This window comes from Cavia porcellus, unplaced genomic scaffold (genome assembly GCF_034190915.1).
Source record: "Cavia porcellus strain 051 isolate PalLab524CR breed Dunkin Hartley unplaced genomic scaffold, mCavPor4.1 scaffold_30, whole genome shotgun sequence".
Classification (NCBI taxonomy): domain Eukaryota; kingdom Metazoa; phylum Chordata; class Mammalia; order Rodentia; family Caviidae; genus Cavia; species Cavia porcellus.
Genome location: NW_026947513.1, coordinates 44807733 through 44830392, shown reverse-complemented (window position 1 = coordinate 44830392; position 22660 = coordinate 44807733). Strand labels below are relative to the sequence as shown.

Here is a 22660-nt window from a genome sequence, read left to right as displayed (position 1 = left end):
TAATCATCTTGAAATCACTTTTGTTTCTGTCTTTCATAATATTGCACTTTGCCTTTTATTGGAATACCATGATATCAATATAGATTTTTTGTAAATATTATTCAAAATTATCTTTTTCCATTTAAATGGTCATTAATAGTAACATACCCATACTATAGTTCTAAATTTTACTAAATCTAAAGGTATAGCCAGTACCTACAAATTTACACTGAACAGAAGAGAAAAATACAATTCCAAAAGAATTATATTTCTTTCTCTCTTTACCCTTTCTCTTTCTTTTTTATCTTTTGTTAATGAATCAGTTTAAAATTTTAGAACAAAAAGTGTGAAAACAAAGCTTACCACTAAATTTCCATCATTAATTTCTGTCATTTATGATTTTAATCACCAACAAAGTAATTCTATTTGTTTTAATGGTAAGTACACAAGATTTTTCTTTTTAACAACTTGAATCTTGAGAAATTTATTGGTACAATTTAGGTGCACATAATGATCCCATGCATTACACAGTATTTGTGTTTTTACATATGTTTTGATTCCTTTTTTTCCCCTCCATCCCCTTCCTTTCAAACTGTTTTCCTCTCCATTCACAAAGTTCTGTTTTCGTTTTATCCTTCTTTTCTATTTTTTTCCTTCCCTTTTTTTTCTTTCACTCTCCTTCATCCATAGTTATCATTTCCTTTTGAACAGTTTCTCCTTATTTCACAGTATCTATTATATATTTTCATTTTTATTTACAATTTCAGTTTCAAACACTACAGAGAGAGACCGAAGTTTTGTTCATAAAATCTTAGCCTTCTACCACGTTGTCCAGAGTCCTACCTATTCAGTTTTCCAGCAGATTTAGTATTCCTGTTTCAATATTCAGATCTTTGATTCATTTTGTTTTTAGTTTAGTGGAAGGTGCTAGACAGGGATTTAGTCTTAATCTTAAGTATGTGGAAATCCAGTTTTTCCAGCATCATATACTAATGAGGCTTCCATTCTAGTGACATGATTTGCGTATTTGTCAAAAATCAACTGATTGAGTGTGTTTGTAAGTGTGTTTGTCTGTTTTTTTTTTTTTTTTGTTGTTGTTGTTGTTGTTGCTGTTTTCCTTCAGTACCACAGTTTTTTTTAACATAGTAGCACTGAAATGTAATTTAAAGACAGGGACTGTGATGACTTCTGATTTGCTTTAGTTTGTAACAGTTGATTTTCCTATTATGTTTCTTTTAGGTCCAAATAAATTATAGGATTGTTTTTTCTAATCCTGTGAGGTATGGTAGTGGTGTTTTTTTCATTGATTTAAATATTTAGAGAATATGAACGTTTTCACAATTTTGGTTCTTCCTATCCAAGAACAAGTGATATCTCCTCTTTTTCTGATACCCTCTTCAATGTCGTTTTTCAGAGTAGTGTAATTTTCAACATAGAAATCTTTTATTTCCTTTGTTAGATTGATTCTTAAGTTTATAATTCTTTTATGTTATTGTAAATGGCAGTTTTCTGATTTTTTCTCTCAGTGCATTTGTTATTTGTTTACAGAAATGCTATATATTTTTGTGCTGACTTTGTATTCAGCTATATTACTGAACTTAGAAATTAAAACTAGAAGTTTTCCTTTATTTGATGTTTGGATCAGGTCTTATGATGGCAGAAAATAAAAGCAATAAAAAATGACAAAGCAATATTAAAAGTGGAGGCAGTAAGCACTGTGGATTTAGCTCAGCAGCATAAGCGCCTGCCTTGCAAGCGCGTGGTCGTGAGTTCGATCCCTAGTACCGGTACAAAAAAAAAAAAAAAAAAAAAAAAAAAAAAGTGGAATCAGCACCACTTGTAGATCATGAGGTTAGGGAACCAAGCCCCACCAGAAAGTGACCCTTCCTGGGCACCAGTGCTATGCGCAGGCCCCTGCTGGAGTGGAGACCTATAGACCTAATAGACCTAAGCCTCTCAGTGAGAGTCAGAGCCATTGATGGACTGCAGCGGGAAAGAACAAGGCCTCATCAGGAAGCAGGCCCACCTGGAAATCATATCATTTTCATTGTTTGTTGGGCTGAGATTTATTGTTTTTTGTTTTGTTTGATTATGTTAAATCTGATGGCATGAGCAGCTGTTTAAAAAACGATAGCAAGACAAAATAAAGCAGAGGAGACAATGTGGAAAAAGTTTCTTTAAAAATTTCAGATAATTTGATCTGAAAATTACAAAATAAAAATATAGAAACAATATGTAGTGCTACATAAATTGTATGAATTTATAATGAAAAGTAAATATTGAATTAAAAAGTATTCCCTAAATTTCAATTAATAAATGCAGTTATGACAATGAAAAATTTTAAATTGACTCAGGGGATATTGGTATTTTATATAAGAATAATAAGCCTATCAAATTAGGAAATCTCATTAGCATTTTGATAATCACCCTGTGGTGCCTTTTATACTACCCCTCTAGTCACCCCCTGTATTATTATTATTATTGTTGGCCTTTTTCCTTTTTATCGGCACCAGGGATTTAACTCACGACTGCCTGCTTACAAGGCAGGCATTTATGCCGCTGAGCTAAATCCCCAGCCCCCACCCCTCTGCTATTATTAGCACCTTTTCTTACCTCCTTCCAACTTGTGACAGTTCCCACTGTCTGCATTTGTCTTTCGCTTTATGAAGAGCATAGGTCTTATGATTTTTAGAAAATCAATTAAATTTTTTTCTCATAGTATCTCATGATTAGAGTGAGGTTATGCATTTTTGGTAAAAAATACTTACAGATGTGAACTTTTTCTTTCTCCAGAAAATACATCAGGAAACACATGTAGATAGATTGTTATTGGAAACATTAATTTTGGTCACTTAAAATATAAAGACAATGGAAAGTTCTCTATTTCACCTTTGTAATCAATAACTATCTTCTTGGAAAAATACCAAGATTCTATAAGTTATATTAATTCTATGTTTGTTTATGCTTTTGCAGTCTCTCAGCATAGAATCTAGTTAACATAGAGAGATGAGAAGAATAGGAGGTTGTTGCATTAGTAAAAATTTCAGGTACATAAAACAGTTCTATAATTAACTTGGAATTTTACATGAGTTACAAATTATTAATAATGAAAAATAATTGGTACTCTGGGTGAAAAGAATATAAAATTGAGCTTAATTATGATTTTATGAAAAGGGGTAAGTCAGTAGCTGTGGAAAAATTGAATGAAAAGTCAAACCCAGAAGGATATGCAGAATTAATTAGAGCTATACTCCATCTCATTTATCTATCCCATCACATTTCCTAAAGATTTTTCTAGAAAAACTAAGTTGTAAACAATGTCAGATTTTTTCTAGAGCCCATTTTATAACAGAGTTTAACATACTCTCTATTGAGTTTTTCAATTTGTTGTATTTTTCACTTATACAGTCTTATTTAGTTCTTAGTGACTTTTCATGTTCTTTTGATTTTTAATAATTTGTAGAGTTTTTATATCTTTAAACAAATTATTAAAAATAATTTTGTATTTCGTTTCAAATTATGTGAATGTTTTAAATCATTATATTAATGTTTGTGTTCTCTTGCTGTTGCTCATACTGTAAGGGAAGATGGGAAGAATAAAAGTTATTCATTTAATTTGAAATTTAATCTATGGAAACCTTAGAAATTATGTGGTTTCTTCCAGTTTTGTATCTTGATTTCAAACTAAAAATTTACACAAGGACTGCTTATGTTACTCATTCTTACGATATTACGATATCCATGTAGTTATATGTAACACAGGAAGGAGACACACAAGAGCTCTTTATCTCAGTGTTGTAAGAGAAGGAGGGTCTGGATGATTTATAAGTGTGCCTACGGAGGAGGTGGCCATCTACATATGGTATGAGGTGAAAACTGAACAAGTGGGAGAAGGACAAATCATAGACTAGACACTGGTCAGAAGAATGAAGGCTGTTTCACTTCTTGAGGGTAGAAAGCCCAGGTCAGCTCTCAGGATGTGTCCAGGTAAAAGTGAAGACAGGCTGTGGCAATGGATATAGTGAAGGAAGCATCCTTCAAATCTGGGACTGACTAGTAGAAGGGGAAATAGAAGATAAAAGCGTGTGTGTGTTGGGCACTACAGAATGAATAGGAGGGGACGTTTGCTTGACAGCGCAGAGATTCTGGGCCAATCAGCATGGACTATCTGTCTTTTGAGCTAGAAGAATGGGAGTGTTGTATGGAGAGTTGATAGGGACCAACAAATCGTGTTGTAGCAGGTGAGAAATAATTTGTTTTAGTCCCTTCAGAGCATGCTAGTGGATGTGTGCTGAGAGGAAAAGGGTTGATGTGGTTTTAGTGGACTGGTGAGAGATATTTGAATGAGATCCAGGGCTGAGGAAGAGCTAGCCCAAACCTGGATTGGGATCTGGGTAAGCAGGGAAACGCTTTGAGCAAGATTTGGAGCAGGAGAGAAGAGAGCGTTGTGGAAAGCAGAACAGGCACTGGTGATGGTGAGAGTGGCAGATAATTTGGCTGGACTATTTCCTCCATGAGGAGAGGACGGAGCAGGGAAGAACAATTGGAAAGAGTGGGAGAAATTCATTGACCTACCTTGCACCAAACTAGGGGAGATTTAGAATGTCTGGAGACTTTGCTGTCAATAGGCACAATACAAAATGAGGCCTTGAGAAAAGGTAAGGCGGAATGGATTGCCTTGCTCTCTAACACAAAACAAGCAAAAATCAAACAGAAATGTAAGGTAATCCAATAAAACATATTACTTTTGCCAGGTAAAAAATCAAAAATCCTTCTAGTATATGTCTTTCCTATGACATACAGTTTCTTATTTAGATAAGAAATTGTAATGTCAAGAATAAGAGGAAGAAAGCCTTTTGACCTAGTCCAGTAACAAACTGCCATAAACTATAATGAGCGTGGTTTTATGTTTATGATATAATTTGCTTGGTTATAAAAGGGAATTAAAATTTTAGACAAAGACCTGCTAAGGAAGCCCGCCACGAACCCCATCCAAATCCAGTGGTCAGGTCCAGGCAAGCCAGATTTCAGCACACTCCTCCCTTTGTGTAAACCTTGTTTTTATTGCCTTTGTGTAACTGTTAGCCTATAAGGAGATGTTCAGACTCCTTCAGCATCCCATGATGCCACCAACCCTCTGATCAAATGTGCCAAATCTTCTATGATCGGTCTATGTACCTCTCCTCTTCCTTTTCCTTCGAAAGCCCTAAAACTCAGACAAAGTGGGCACTAGGTCTTTGGGAGAGATTTTAGTCAGAGTCCACTGGTGTAAAAAACAGACTCCTAAACCTTCTCAGTGCCATTTCTTCCCATGTTTGGTCTGCTTTCCGTAGCAGTGTGAACTTTGTTCTACATATTTAAACAAATCATACATCATTGTTATGCAATAGAGTCGATTTTACTCTCAGTTAGACTCTACCTGCCCATTCTTTTCTATTTGCTACATTCCAAAGCATCATTAGTTGCATAGAAAGATTGATAACTGATAACCTACCTCTCCCTAGCTCTTCTTTGTTTGGATACGTTTTTTCTTATTAAACTGCAGTAGTTTAAAGTACATTTGAAATAACATGTTTTTAAATCATAATTTGGATTGTTCTCATGATAATGAGACTTTTCACAATAAATCAAAATGAAAGTTTTGACTTTTCATTTTTAAAAGGTTATTATCCCTTTGTTAGTGTGAGAGAGTTCTAACCTATCTGTAATTTACTAAAAGCAGTTAATGTTATTCACAAATATTGAATATTGTTATTGCTTAAATGACCATAACATTTTTCTCTTTTTTTTTAGATTTTTTTTTACTTTAAAGAGAATAAAACTAAGCAAAATAAAATAGGATAAAGCCAATCAAAACAAATAGTGGAAGTGACACAGGACTTCAAAACAATAGGAAATCAATAATGGTTACAATAATGACTCCTGTTGTCTTCAGAATAGTTGCCCATACCTTCAGACATAGGAAAAACAAACAAAACAGTACAGAGTAGAACCAATAAAGCAAAACAATGAATGCTACAAAGGACTTCATAACAAGACAATATTAAAACTAAGTCCAAAATGCTATCATAATATATTTTGCTAGCTTAGAAATAGTTGCCCATGCCATCAGATGTAATAAAATCAAACAAAGCAAAACCAAATAAAGCTTAAAACAAGAAAACAATGAAAATTATACAGCACTTCAAAACAAGATGATAGGGAATGAACAATGGCCACTACCCTCAGAAGGAGATCCCACCAGATACCACACTGCATATGGTTATCCTCCAAATAGATGGTCACACCACCAGCCCTAGATATGTAAAGTCAGTGAAACACCAAACACCACAAGCATCAGATTGCATTACACCTCAATACTCATGGTCATCACAGCCTGTGTTTCTCCAGATCACCAGTCTCTCGATGGGACAGAGAAGGGTTGGCTCTTCTTGTTGCCCAGCCTGCTCATGGAGAGGTGCTGCGGTCTGGCTGTTGCCCTAGTTTGCTTCTTGGTGACTTCTTGTTCTCTTCCCCTGAACAGTTTTTTTTTTTTTTAATAGAAAAAAAAAAGTAAAACAGAAAACAGGGTAGAAATAATACAGAATTAAAGAAAAAAGTAAGAAATCGACCCCAAACAGTAATTTTTTTACTTATTAATAAGGAAGAAATCATTTAATTATTTTAAAATTTCAATTATTTTTTTCTTACCTTGTAACCAATCTACAGACATTATGTTTCATGCTGCATTACTATATTTATAGGATTACTTTTTGAGTGATAGCATTTTTTGTAGTAGACTTTATTTTTAATATTCGTCTATTTTAATAATAGCATTTACAAAATTACATCTTTTTTTTGCTTAGTTTTTTTCCTGTTTTCTTTTTGCTAAGACTGTTAACCATTTAAATGCATCATTTCAGAATGTACTGCATAATTACCTCAATTGAACCATAAATTCTTTTTAAGTTATATGTGAACCACTTGGTTATTTTCTTTGTATTTTTCTAGTTCTTAATGTTTGCCCAGTTTTTGTCTGTCTCAAAAAATGTAATGACATTTATTACTCTTTGTACTTTGATGATCTCAGATGTTGTAATTTGCATGGTCTGACTCCCATATTCAACCCACTTATAAATTCATGTGCGTTTTTAAATATCACTTGAGTATTTAAAATTTAGTTGTATTTCAGATTTTCTTATTAGACCCTAAGCAACTTCTGAAAGGATTTTTTATTTTATTTAATGGAACTCAGTTTTTGTAGTAACTAAGATGTGAAGTAACCAGGAACAACGTTTATCCATCCAGCTATTTTTCTCACATTACAAAAACAATCTGATGAGAAATTCAGTCAATTTCATGTTCAATTATTTATGAAATTTGAAAAATTCATTAAAATCCTCCATTGTTGTTATTCTGTGCTTGGTTACTGTGATTTTTTACTTTACATAATTGACACTACGTCATGAACTTCAGTAAATAGTAAGCAATAAAGCACTGTGCAATAAACACACAGACATTATTTCTCTGAAGTGTTATAAAGTAGATTCTGCTGCCACCTCCTGTTGTCTTACTGTTCTTATACTTAAGAGTCATTTTTGCTCATGTATTTGGACAAGGTTATTTTTATTGTGTCCTCAGAAAATGTGAAAATGAAATGAAAAATGTACATTTTACTTTTTAAAACTGGAGTCTGCATATTAACTTTCTCACATATTATTTGAAAGAACTTAATACTTAGCTTGAATAGGTAGCTGTCTATGTGTCTCAACCTAGCTAACATGACTTATATAGGAAGATTAGTAACTGTAAACCACTAAATTTTACTCTTACCTTTGTCAGTAACAGTAAGACATGTTTCTATAAATTGAAGTTACCTCTATGGTCTTTAATTAAAAATCATCTTATTGTATTAATCATATAGACTTAAAGTAACAGATCCCATCAATACTCAATAGCTCGTTTAATTTTTAAATTAGAAATATATCAAATGTATATCTTTGTATAAAGCATCATTATATAACTATAAATAGAATTACACATAAATACTCTATTTTCTGTGAATAATACAATTACAATAAATACAACTAATAAGTGAATTGGAATAATCAATTTATTAATTGTACATTACTATACAAATGCTATCAATATAGATCTATGAAATATAAAAATATGAAGTTGTATAGTTTACAGCTATATAATATAAAAATATACATAGTGATAAGTTTTAATTTAATATTTTTCTTTGTGGATAAATACAACGTTTAAAATATCTCTTAAGTTTATTTGCCAAAGTATTTTTATATTTTTGTTGAAATTTCTTTTCTTAAGATTTTATTGACATAAAGTTTGCATTGGTGAACCAATGCTTTAAATATGAATTTTAATACATTCTTTAAAAATGGATTTTTCAAATGTTATATAAAATTTATGAATATAAAAAGTACATAGGGTATTAATGATCCAGTAGGATGTAGCACACTTGTAATAAGGCATCTAGGTGGCATAAATGAATTGTTGTGGAAATATAAAATAGAATTTTCATCCAACCTTTGGTAATTCTAAGATTAGTATTCTGAGGAATGCTTCTTCTTTATCAAATCAGACTCACTGGGCTATACAAATTGAGATTTATACATAAATTCAAGAATTATGACATGATGAATGTAAAAACAAGTCATCTGATTTATCTGCGAAAAATCAACACTTTTCCTAATCAGCTCATAAACAGGGAAGATTCTTCTTTAAAATTAACAATTTTAGTTTGAGAACATGATTTTTATGTATAAACGTAGTTCCTATTATTATTTACAAACATTCTTCACAAAGCTGTAAAACTAATATGTAGAAGCATCCCTTTCATAAAACATCATTTAAGAGTAACATTAAGTATGTATTATTGGTGATCTCTATGTATGTTTTACACATATCCAGGGATTCCTATTGAGTCTTACTTAGTGAAAGAATTGTTATTTTCACAAAGAAAAGAAGAACAAATCAATTTAGGAAATGAGATTTGACTCCAGAAAATGGTTTTGTTGGTTCTTTGAGTGGAACATGTGACCACCAACTACAAAAACCTGTAAAACTAATGAATGGAAATTGAAAATTAATTAAGGGTGACTAGAGGCTTATGTGCTAGAGCCAAAGTATTTTCTGCCATTTAATTAGGAAGAAAAAGTGTTAAACTTGCCAGTAGTTGCATACATAATTAATTTTGGATAGTTTATTGTTTTTAAACAATGCTTTAAAATTTCCTTTTTCCCACTAACCCTTTCCTCCCTCATTTCCATATCCTGTCCTTCCTCTTCCACTTTCTCTTCCCTCTCCATTCTACATATTAACATATAATTATTTTAGAAGACTTACTCTGTAATGTCACGCAAGGAGATTATCAATAATTTTTTCCCTCAGTGAGTAAATGTGCTAATTTCCTGCACCAAAATTTCATTTTCTTCATGAAGACCCACTGCCTTATGCGAGATTGTGGGTAAAGCTGAAATTTGGCTAATTCGGACATATTGGGATTTTGAATTTCCTCATCCATATTTGCCTAATTTTGAATTTGTTGGATGACTGCACTGCAAACCTGCCAAAACTTTACCTAATGTAAGTCTACGATGAATATTTTATGGACCTTAAAATACTTGGGTTTTTTTCAGTGTTAGCAGCTTCAATAAGAGAGGTGTTTTGTTGGATATCTTAAGCATGTCACTCCGTGAAATACTTCCCTCATAATGTTGATCGAGTGACACTGACTCTTTTGTCTACTTTGGGTAAAAAATGAAATGATTCAAGTGGTGCCCTAAAACTCTGTATATAGTGGAGAGATGGGAAGCCAGCCACAGAGATCACTAAAGACACTGTTACTGTCTTTCTTAAAAGCTTAGAGTTAAAAATAGGAATAATGACCAAAGCATTTAATAGAGAAAGATGCTTTCATGATAAATTTTGGTGAATTGCACTGATTTTGAGAAGTAAGATTAAAGTAGTGTGAATAGCAAACACTGAATCTGACAATGTCCTGAGATTTAATTTTTGGACATTATTTGCATAGTGTTGACTTACTATTTTAGGAAATAGTGAAAAAAATCTGTAGTTGAGGGTGATGGGTGTAGATTATTATCCATTTACTTCTGGGAGTCAAAGACATTGTCAGGTGATTTCTAGAAATAATTTGTGAAGTAAGTATTTCATTAATAACAGGATGTCAGAAATGTTGAACAGAGTAGTATTGAAAACTAACTGAAAGTAATAAAAAATACGGTAAGAGTATTGCATTAATTATTAGTAGGGATTGAAGCGGCAAACATTCATTATACCTACAATTTCTTTAAGGGTTAAAGTTCAAAGATAGTTCTTAGTAGAATTTTTGATTTGTATTCTGGATAGGGAAGGCACATGTAAATTTAAAGTTTCATTTCAGAATGCTGGTTATATTGCACTTGCCATCTGAATTCTGGATGCAACTTGATTGAATACAATTGAATAGAATTTTTAATGAAGCAACAGTTAAAAATATATAGAAAGATGACTCTTGCATTAAATTCACTAGATTATACTCCATGACACAGTATTATATTCATCGTCTTACCCATGTTTCATACACATGCACACACACACACACACACACACACACACACACACACATACACGCACACACAAACATACTTTCACAAAACATCTCATATTTGTATTACAAAAAAAATAATTCCATTCCAAACTTGGCTTTCTTACTGATACAGCTTGTACAGTCTCAGTTAGTACAACGGCTATGTCTGGGATGGGAGACTTGATACACAGAATAAAGAAATAATGAGATGTTGGAGGGAGGATAGGGAAATGGATAAAACTGAGTCAAATTACTTCATGTATAAGGACAAATATCCTATGATGTATGTTGTCATTATGTATATCTAAAATGTACTAAAATCTTAATTGATAAAAGAATAGTGGGAAATAGTGAAGAAAAATTCCTAAAACTTAATCTAGGCATAAGACCTCCAATCTCCAAATGAGAGGTATGTCAAAAGAATAAAACAGAAAAATAAGTATTTTAATTACCATGGGCACCATGATCTTTAAAGCCCAGAGACGGGCTAGACCACGTAACATGGAGTCCTTGGCTTTTATTATTAGGTATTTATTATTAGGTATAATAATTGAGATGTACTTGATTGGGGTGTGCTAAGAGGCTGCAAAAGCAGCGAAGTAAACTATGGACGCGGCTAAGGTTCAAGAATTGAAGAACAGTGCGGTTTGGAAAGTCACAAAGGAACAGTTCAGGATTAACTAAGAGTGATTTTCTGCTAACTGTAGTTACTGAGTATCTTAGCCCCTTTTCTCTCATTGCTGAGACAAAATAGCTGGCATCCAACATTAAGGAAGAAAAGGTTTAATTTGCTCCCAATCTGTGGAGGTTTCACTCTATAATTCACTGGATCCAAGGCAGGGTGGGATGGCAGAGGGGCAATAGTTCCAGGAGGCAGAAGATAGCAAAAGAAGCAAGAGCAGAAGCAGACAAAAAGGGGAGAGGAAAACTTTTTTGTTGCATTATATTCTATGTAGCTTATCTGTCCCGGGGTGGGGGTGGGGGGCACTCTCACCATCAGTTCCAGCACTAGAAATGAACCAATCACAAACTCTAGATTCAGTTACCTTCAAAAACACCTCCACATGACCCAGTGAGATTTTGGGGAACATCCTGACACAAATTATAAAACCGAGCGAGACGGAATTTGCAGGAGTCAACTGCAGTGATATTTTGCTTTGAGGTGGCAGAACTTTACAGACTATTTGCTAGCCTCAGCTCTAGCCATTGGCTTAAAGATTAGCTGGAAGTCCTGCTACAAGTCATGGAGGACTAGGAGAGATTCTCAACTACTTTTGTGCCAAACAACTTCAAGCTGGTCCTCAGGGGTTCCCTTTTTTGCTTTTGAAGCTGAATCAGATTCACCAGTATAAGTCAAGGTCTTATGGCATCTAGACTTTGGTTAGTTGCAACTTCTCTATGGCATATTAAGAATATAAACAGAAAGAAGACAGCTAGACGTTTGAGCCTCCAGGCACTCATAATGATAACTGAATGAGAAGTCAACAATCAGACAGAATGGATGCAATGTGTGAGACCACAATTAAAACATGAAAAGGAAGTCTTAGCCCAAATCACATCCCTGTGAAGGAGTACATGATGATTGTATGTACAAATATCAGTTTATATTTAATTAGGATCAATTAACTTTTTGACCATTGGTGGCCTCACTTTTTCCCTAATGAATATAACCTTGTTCAATGGATAATGCTAATTTTCAAAGAGAATCTAAATAGGGTCAGCATTGTTATATGATCAGATGGGGTAGAGGGAATATAATTCCTACCTAAGCAGAGTGATACTTTTTATGGGGAGGGAATGGACTGTATAATATGGAGACCCACTGAAGAACAGTCCTCCCTAACTTTCACCTTTTCCCATGAACATTCCATGTTATTTATAAAGGTAAATCTGAAATTATCTACCTATTATCCTCATTTGTCTTTGTGCGTGTTTCCCGTTGGACCATATGTCATTCATAAAAATGAGGAAGGAATACTTTGAGTATGCAAACAGGAAAATAAGGTTTAAAATCATAAGTAAAATCTCCATAAAAGCATGTTAAGTCTACAGTAAAAACTACCATTTAACCTTTTATATTTGCCTCCCAAGACTAAAAGAATGCTGTTCAGCACCAGTGTTAGATGAACAAAATAGAAAGTAAGGTTTATTAAGATTTGGTTCTTCATAAAGGTAATAACTTAAGATCTGGGAAAACTCATTTTTGGAAAGATACTATCGAGCAAATGAAAATTCTCTGGGGTTGAATTCATTCAGGTAATGGGTCTGAGTACACAGCAAACATGTTTAGCCAAACGATACAAATTAAAAGAAACAAACAGGTAAGTCTAATATTCTCTAAAAGAGACAAATTATATATGGACTTTGGGGCCTATTATTTACAATTCTTTGTTTTATATTTTTAAATTTTTTAATTGAAAAAGAACATGAATATTAATATTAGCAATCGTGTTATCGGGATCCCTAGTTTTTCCTAGGAGGAAACACAAGTGTGCCAAACCTTTCTCCTTGGGCTGCTTCATTTTGTGAAACTGTTTGATAATGACTAGCGATCAGTTCAGGCAGCAACAGGATGCCTCAGGTGGAGGAAATGGTAAGGCCTCTGGGGAAGGAAGAGGTGGGAGTTCATCCTGTTCCTCCATGAAATTGCTAATGCTGCATTGGCCTGGAGGTTTCTTAACAGATGGGAAAGTAGCTTTCAGAAATAGGGGTTGCAATTTAGGAAGCGATTTGGTTAGTTTTTCTTTCATTTGAGAAGCTACATCTTTTTGACTTTTCAGAGAAAGATGAGCTTCACATTTAGCCTTAAAAGAGCCTGAGAGCGGAGTATACCAGGCCTTAGGAAATAAATGTCTCAGGAGTGATGAACTGACCACACTGTTGAGTGTGCCTTAGTGAGTTTCTTGTGTGATCCCAAATTTTAAGTCAAGTATCCTTCATGAGGAGACCAACAATTAACTTTACACTACCTTTTAACTACTACTTGGATTTCTAATCTTAGCTTGCTTTATCAATGCATTAAACAACTGGACATATTCTTACCTCTCAGCTGGTACGTCTTGTCACATTCTTAATCCCAGTTGAAAACCTTTTCACATCAAGTAATCAGCTACCTCACACTTTAGGTGGTCCTATTATTCATCATATGAAGTCCTGTCCTCTTCTCTGGTCTCCAGTGGTGTCTCAGGTGGTCATCTGCAATCAGGCTATAGTGCCACACATATGGCGCCATTTATTGGCACCCATGCCTAGAACCACTGGTCGCCTGCTCAGAGGTATGATGACAGAATAAAATACAGACAAAATATATACATTGCAGTAACCAAGCCCTCCAGGGTGCAAGAAGATCTGTGACAGACTAAGGCCATAAAGTATGAGGTGAATTGCTGATGCAGGCAAGATTCAAGAATTGAGGAACAGGAAGTTTTGGAAAATCACACAGGAACCCATCAGGGGTAACTGGCAACCTCATTTTCTGCTGAGTATAATTACTGAGCTAGACAGAATTTGCAGGAGTTAAAGTCCTCAACTGCTGTTTTATCTTACTTTGGATTTGCACCAGAATTCACTGTCTGTTTGCCAGCCTCAGCTCAAAGATTAATCTCTCCTAAACCAATGACAGCTCTCACCAGAAGTCTCATAGACCTAGAACACTCTCAATGTGTTTTTATGCCAAATTGTTAATGCTAATTATTATCGTCTTATATTGCATTAAATTGGTCCTCAGCAATAAAGACAGGGACTATTTATCATTACAAAACAATAATTAAAGCCAAACACTCATATTTCAATCAGTTTTTCTTTGCTTCAGAAAATATATCATTGAACTTGTTTTCTCCTTATAAAATTAGGTACATTTCTACCCACAATTTTCATTTCAGTATTTGATGTGTAACTGAGGAGATAAAATATATCAATTAGTATGAAGATAATTTGAAATTCATGTATGTATCTGTATGATACGGAAAATGACTATATGAAAAGAATGTTTATCTCTTCTTGAACATACATATTGTTGAAAACACAAATCTTTCCAATGTATTTGTTAACACTGAAAATGGATTTACCTACTGAGTTTAAAAGGTGATCATATCAATTGGCTTTCAGTGTTATAATTTTACCATGTTTTGAAAGCAACTGTTTAATATTTGCTTTCTGATGAGTTTGTTGTGCTTTGTTGGATTGGAGTAAGGGGCAAAAGTCCAGCTTATGAGAACTGGACATCCAGCTATCTGAAAACTAAGCCTGTTCCTTAATCTTTGAAGCTTCTCTGGTCCACTGGGTTTGTAAGAGCCTGGGTGAGCACAAATCCATCAACTGTAAATCAGTATGGTCACAGGTCAATGTCTGATGGCTTCTCACTTTTCACTGACCTTTGTCACTGAACATGAGATTAAGAGTAATACAAGTAATGTGCTACACATTAGACATAGTTTTCTTGTATCTCTCATATTTCAACAAACAAATTGAATCAGTCATTAAAGAGACAGAAAGCCTTCATTAACTGAATTCAGAGCAAGGAAGCTGAAAAATACAAACAGCACATTCAGCTTCTAGTCATAGTAAGTTATTTTGATGTGTGTGGGTACGATAATTTCTTTCTTAAGAACTACATCTCCAAACTGCCTGATTCCAAAGTACAATAAAGACAAACACTATTTTTACAGAAAAGAGTATTGCACATACTTTTGAGATCTCATTTTGGGTTTTTCTGCTTGAGTGCTAGGCTTATAATCAAGCAATTATTTTAAAGCATTAAGCTACAATTTGAATGATAGGCTGTCATAGTAAAGATGTCTCTTCAAATACTGAAGTTGTGGACACTTTAGCAAAATCTTAAATAGATGGAGTTAGCTAATGATAGGCTGGTAAAATCAGCAAACTTTAAAGCCATTAGAGTTCCTTGTATTCTCTTTGTTGCATGAATATCATTTCTAGATTCTCAGTTGTGCAGCATTCGTGTCATCCTATTTCCTGCCTTTGTAATTTTCATACCAAATTGCAGTGATCTCTACTCAGGGATTAATGACAATGCTCTTCAAACAGTCTCCTTTCTACTCAGCATCAAATTTTCAAAGTCCTCAAATATTTTTAGGATTTTCTTCAAAAATATTGTTTTAGTTATTCATGATCTTTGACATCAACCTTTGCAGTATTTCCAACATCTACTTCATCATTGTTCATTAACTTTACTTTTGTACAGTGATTTTACATTAGAAAGTAGAGTACTATTTTAAACTTTCAATTACCTTTATCAATGGTTCTAAAACCTATAATTGTACCTCAGTATCATCTCCTTAAGAAGACTGACAAATGATGAAACTGTAGCTCACCTGTACACCTGATCCACTGCTCTTCATGCTAGAGTACAGAACTATCCTGACCTACCAAGCAGAAAATATTCACTTGGACATTTTATTTTAATGAAGCCATATTTTCTGGGATAACTCTCTCATCTAGTATCTAATACTTCTGCTTTTGGACTCTATGCTATCTTACCTATAGAAGTTTTTTCTCATCCCATATAATACAGTTGCAAAATTAAACACTGTTTATCTTGCTTATTTTCTGTAGGTAAGTGTCAAATAATCAACAGTCATTGACAAGAACCAAGGAAAGTCATGTGCCTTTCTTGTAACTGATTGCTTTACCTAATGGTCACCTAGGTGCACACACGTGTGCGTGCACACACACACACACACACTCAAAAGCTCCCTGATGACTGTTAAAAGAACACAATATCTAGAAAAACAGTCTTCTATAACTAAATGGGAGAAATAGACAAATGAAAAGATAAATGAAGATCATTTGAATATTTACATTAGAAGAAAGCACTTAAATATATGAAGTTAATTATCATGCAACTGCATATTGTCAACATAGTGCCTGATAAAGTTTTAATTTTTATTTTAAAAGTAATAAAAAGTAGTATACCAGATATAGACCAATTTCTAGCACCATGCTTTTAACTAAAGTAAAAATGGATCAAAGATATAAATATTAAAACAGGATTGCTAAATCTACTGGAAGACAAAGTAGATATAAATCTTGAAGTAATATTGGTATACAGACACTCATGAACAAAAATCAAATTACCCGGGAAAAACTTCAAAGGATCAACAACTGAGATCTCATCATACTAAAAGTTTTTGCATCTCAATTACCAACAGTGTGAAAGAAAACCCACTAATTAGGAAAAAAAATTCACTAACTGTCCTTCAGATAAAGGACTTCTTTATAGAATATATAAAGAATTTTTAAAAATTGGGCCCTCAAAATTCAAAGATTCAATCCAAAAATGACTTCTCAGATTAAGAAATACAAATGGAAAACACCTATATGAAAAAATGTTCAACATCATTCATCACTAGAGAAATGCAAAGTAAAACAATGAGATTCCATTTTACCCCCCAAAAGATGTCTCTCATCAACAAATCAACTAATAACAAATGCTGATAAGGTTTTATGTCTGTGATGAAGGCCTATTTTTCTGATAATATCTTGAACTACATAGAAAACATAAAGTTTAAGATAGATAACACTCCATAAGACTGTTTAATTTGTTAGTTTCAGTAATGTTTCACATTACTGAAAAAAAGATGATTCTAGACATGCTTTACAGATAATAAAACTGAGACACAAACTATTAAAATTAGCATTACTGCTAAGAGTTTGGCTTATCATAAACAGAAATAGGTCAGAATCAATCAGATTTAAGTGATTTCTAAATAGGTATAGTAATTTAAATCAAAGAAAGCATTTAGAGGACAGGGAAAATACTAGGAGAAGTAGAGGTAAAATATTTAAAGAATTGATTAGTGAAGTGCAAGACAAACAAATGGAATTTTGGTAGAAATTCATTCACTACAAAAGGCAAATGCAAAAGAAAACATGATTATCCTTGCATATGAGGGTGTGGTGCTTAAGTTATGAAACAAACTATTTAATTCCATGTATATATGACAGAGCACAGATGTTTCACCTTTTTTTTTCAAGTTCAATGTAATCGTACGTGATTTGGTCCAGCTGCAAATTCCCTAAGATATTGCATGACCTGAAACGCTGCATCCTTCTTTGCCATCACACTCTACACGGCAGCACTTCTGGATTTGCCAATCAGCCTGTGAGCTCCATGCCCCTGCCATGGTTCTCTGCAAGGCTTCGCTTCCTACATTCACCATATGCCCACCTATGCTTATGCATCATCTTAAATTACATCTTCAGCAGCAGTCTCTGCTCATAGCATTGAAGAGGAACTCTAAGAAAAAGAAGCTGTTTTCCTTCCAGATCTAGATGTAAAGTGAATGTCTGTATCAGAAGAAAAATAAATCCCTTACCTATAATCTTACCCATCACTTTTACAGAATATCAGTGGCATTCTATGCATCGTTTGTAATAATACACATTGAATGAAAGTGGAGAGATTGAAAAATAAATGTAACGTAAATATCATTCAAAAAGGAGAAAAATGTGTCTGTATTTAAATAGAAGAACACAGAGTGAAAGTCGAGATCACTTCAGGAAAAGAAAAAAAAAAAAAAGCCAAGAAGCTAAAAGCATCATATTAAAACATATACAGCAAATGTAGTTTCATTAGGATCATTTATATGATGAATTCCCACATGAAAAATATAAAGAGCTCAGGTAAATTTTCCATTAAAGAACTTGCAATAGCTTCTCAAATTGTGCTCAAATTTGGAAGGAAGGAATAATCAAGTTCAATGGTGCAATAAAGAGACCAGAACAATATGAGGAATCAACAATGAAATAAAATTTCTTTAAAATTTCAATGAAACTGACAATTATTCCAAGGTAAAACTAATTAATGGAGTCAAAACTTAGTCAAAAAGAAAAATTATGAACAACATCAGAAATCTTTTAAAAAGTATCTGTAGAGGCCTATATCTTGAGCTCTCTCAATGTACAAGAGAGATAAGCTTGAAGAAATATTTAAATTCTAAAAACATTCTGTTTACCAACCCTAAATAAAGAAGAAGCAGAATATCTGAATGGACAAAAAACTACTGAAAACATTTTATCAGTTATAAAAATATTCATCAAACATTAAAGCTCAGGACCCAAAGATTTTAATGTTACCAAAGATTAAAGAAGAACTAAAATCAGCATTCTCAGCCCCCTCAAAAGAATTGAGGACTTCAACCATCACTTTACATATTTTACAATTGTAGAGTTACTACGGTGACAAATTCAGATGATAATACTGAAAGAAAGAAGAGATTGTTGTTCCTTATGGAAACAGATAGAAAACTTTTCAGAATAATTCAACATCAAAATGCTGTTGTCAGAGACTTAGCTCAGCAACAAAAATGCCTTCCTAGCAAGTGCAAGGTCTTGAGTTTGATCCCTGGTACCAAAAATAAATCAATAAATTAATAAATAAATTTTAAAAATTACTGCCATCGTATATCTCGTAGGATTTATCACTGCATGTGGGTATTTTAGCCATGTAAATCAATAAGATTAACAACATACACAAACAAAATAATTTAAAAATTATTTGACCATTATAGTAGTTGCAAAATTGTTTCAAACAAAATGAAACATCCTGTTAGGATGAAATGCTCTGGAAATTAGATATGAAAGGAAGGTATATCAACATAGGTCTTATACAATGAGCTTTAATTTAATTTTTTTCCACAATCCTTTCATTGCTTCAAATCAACATAATGCTTGCAATCTTAGAGCAAGCAGTTGAGAATAGAAAATGTAAGACACTGAAACTGGAAGAAAAGAGTAAAGTTATTTCCATTAGTAGATAAGTGATTTTTATAGTTTTATATACAGAAAATCACAATGATTCTTCCACATTCAATTAGAATGAATAAACATAATTATTGATGCAAAATTTAAAATTGACATAAAATACTCAATATCATTTATTATAATTTAAATTAATATTTAAAAATAAATCAAGAAAAACATTTCCATTTTTAATAGCCTTAGAAGAAATACAATACTAAGGAATAAGTTTAATAGAAGACTAAATACGTGTTAGAAAAGTACAAATTGCTGAAAAAAAAATGAAGCAGGCTCTAAAGGGAAATCAAAACCTAAAATGGCTAAAATATCCATACTACTTACAGAAGTGCACAGGTTATATATACATATATAGTGATATCTATTTCAATATATAAATATGTATTTCATAAAAATAGAAGAAATAATTCTAAAATGGGCCAACATACATAATTCCCAAATAGTCAAGCAATCATGAGCAAAAAATTATGAGAACTACCAAAATGCCTGACATCAAATCATATTACACAGCGTAGTATAGTAAGATAAACAACAAGTTACTGATACAAAACCAGAAATACAAGTTAATGGAACATAAACAAATTGACACACTATGGTCAATTTGTCCTAAAGAAGATCTCTTGAGAAAAATACTGCTGCAAAAAAAAATGTGTGTCCAAGAGTAGAATAAGGAAATTTGACCATTACTTCACACTATTTAAAATTAAGCTTCAATAAATTAAAGATTTAAAATAAAATTTGAGATGTAAAACTACTATAAACAAGCATTATAGTACCCCAGCTTAGGACCACTGATCTTGTGCTCATACATACAGAATAAAACTCAGACGTAATGCATCAACACTACAGTTACAGGAGGTACTGGGGTGGTCAAAGCTCACTGATGGTCTAGGACCATAAGGCATGGTGTCCCTTACTTTTATTAGGTGCACAGCTTGGTAGGGGGTCTGCTGTTGGGGTGCAGGAAGCAGTGGACTGAACTGCTGACGCGGTCAAAGTTCAAGAATTGAAGAACCGTGCATTCTGGAAAATCACACAGGAACATCAAAATTAACTAGTAACCTGATTTTCTGTAAACTGTGATTACTGAGATAGAAATAATTTGTAGGAGTCAAAGTCCTCAGTTGTCATGATATCTTGCTTTCGGGCACCAGAAATTCAGATGGTTTGCTACTCTTGGAACTGGCATTGGTTTAAAGATTATATACTGTGTCTTTAACCCAGCTGGGTCTCAACAACAAGTCATGCTGGCTTAGCACAGACTCTCAATTCATTTTTATGTCAGTTCATTTCACTGATTATTGCCTGCATCAGTAGCATCAAGCTGGGACTCAGGAGATTCTTCTTTTCTTTTGGAGCTGAAGCTTGATGCACCAGGGTAAGTCTGGGTGACTGGGCCTCTAGACATCAGCTGGTTGTGATTCCTCTCTGGCATATTAAGAATAAAAGCAGAAGGAAGACAGCATTGAGTCTTAGAATGGACAGCACTGAGTCCTACAATTTCCACATAAAACTGGAAATGAACTTTGAGTTATGAATACAGGGTGCATTGATCTAGCATACCAGTGAATTTGTAAAAATTTGAATTTTATCATTAAAACTTTGATTTTGTCCTATGTAACATGCAATCAAGCAAGATCACTGAGTAAAAGGGAGTTGGGTGAGTATTGCTAAGGATCTGCAAAATTAACAGGCAGCTGTACACCCAGCATTCATCCCATAATTATTACTGTTTTTGAATGGAGTTCTCCAAGCTTAATACAATGAGTTAGAATAGAATTAAAGCAAGAGAATCCAGTGGAACTCTGCAGGCATCATTTGTGAATCTGCAGCAGAATTTTAAAAATTTAAGACAAAGATTACAAAATCCAATTTAGTCTGAGGAGTGACCTGTGTATCTCCATTTTTTCTTGATTTTCTAATTGATGTTTAATTGTTAAATGGGCTCTTTCTATTATGGCGTGTCCTTGTGGGGATTGTAAGGGATAACAGCAACATGGGACAGGGTCATTACATTATAGTTGGAAATCTCCATATCAATAAAAGTTGAAAAACATTATTATACTTGGTGAGCCTTTTTTCTTGAGCATTAAATAGAATTTGTGAGAATATGTGTCTCTAAAGACATGAACATATTGCAACATATTAAATGAGGAAATGTGTGTAATATCCATTTGTCATACCACATTGGTTTTATGTTCCCTGGATTGCTGCTCTCTTGCAGCAATTGTGAAGGGATTTTGTCACAGGAAGCATGGGACAGTATAATTTATCTGGCTCACATTCTAGAAGATTGAAAATTTTTTCTTGATGGGCTTTAAATTTTAATGAAAATATTTATGAAATCACTCATTTTGATCAAAAGAAGAAACAAAAAATTAGGGCATCAACCTGTTGATTAACCAAAATTGAGGGTTCAGGTAATTTAGAATGTTATCTAATATGACCTATGAAAATGGGAGCAGGCCTAGTTAGCTAGCTCGAATGACCTTTTTAAAAATAATATACAGATTTAACAATAAAGCATCTAGGATTGATCACAAGTTGGCAATTTTTAGCCTCTGGATCAAGCACACCTTCCAGACTGAACCATTAATACTTTATATATATATAATAGAAAAAATTTTATTACCTACAGGATAGCAGCAAGTTTTGATCACTGAGCTGAAAGACCAGGAGTAGTTAAAACACGTTGAAAATCCTGCATCCAGATAGCTGCTTTGCATTTTGAGGATCCATCTGTAAAATAAACTGTGGCATTAGGTGTTAGTTTGAGAGGAGTTATTTTAGGAAATATGCAGGCATTTTTAAAATTTTTCTTTTAAAGAGAATAAAATCATACAAAATAAAACAGAATAGTGCCAATCAAAACATAACAGTGACCACAATACAGGACTTCAAAACAAGACAATAAAAAATCAATAATGGCTACCATTATACCTCTTTTTATCTTCCAAGTAGCTGCCTATGCCATAACACATAATAAAATCAAACAAATCAAAACAGTATAAAATCAATCCAAACAAAGCAGTGAAAGTGATACAGGGCCTCAAAATGAGATAATAGGAAATCAACAATGTCTACCATAATATATCATGTTATCTTTAAAATAGCTGCTCTCATCATCAGATATAATGAAATCCAACAAAACTAAATAAAATCAAACAAAACAAGTCAGAGTAAAACCAAACAAAACAGAACAATGAAAATACATGGCTTCAAATTAAGAAAATAATAAACTAACATTGGCTGCCACCTTCCCTTCTTAGAAGTTACTCTGCTTTCACTTTTACAATATCTATTACACATTTT

The 22660-nt window shown here is 33.3% G+C and overlaps 1 protein-coding gene, 1 long non-coding RNA gene and 1 pseudogene across 9 annotated transcripts in view; 1 reads left to right on the top strand and 2 right to left on the bottom strand.

Moving 5' to 3' along the window:
• Positions 1-22660, bottom strand: part of LOC134474084 (UDP-glucuronosyltransferase 2A1-like) — a 309053-nt pseudogene that overhangs the window by 155792 nt on the left and 130601 nt on the right.
• Positions 359-20229, bottom strand: LOC134474053 (uncharacterized). Its single transcript, XR_010044635.1, has 2 exons — positions 13613-20229; positions 359-6494 (listed from the first exon to the last, which is right to left on the bottom strand). It is a non-coding gene; the product is annotated as an uncharacterized LOC134474053 (long non-coding RNA).
• The window catches only part of LOC106026682 (UDP-glucuronosyltransferase 2A3-like), a 109237-nt gene continuing 107034 nt past the window's right edge, over positions 20458-22660 (top strand). For 5 of the 8 annotated variants that reach the window (XM_063240714.1, XM_063240712.1, XM_063240715.1 and 2 more), the window contains exon 1: positions 20459-20726. In XM_063240714.1, the coding sequence (XP_063096784.1) occupies positions 20717-20726 (10 nt within the window). In that variant the 5' untranslated portion in view covers positions 20459-20716. Of the gene's footprint in view, positions 20727-22660 lie in introns of all 8 variants that reach the window. The other 3 variants (XM_063240709.1, XM_063240710.1, XM_063240713.1) reach the window with 1 other exon arrangement.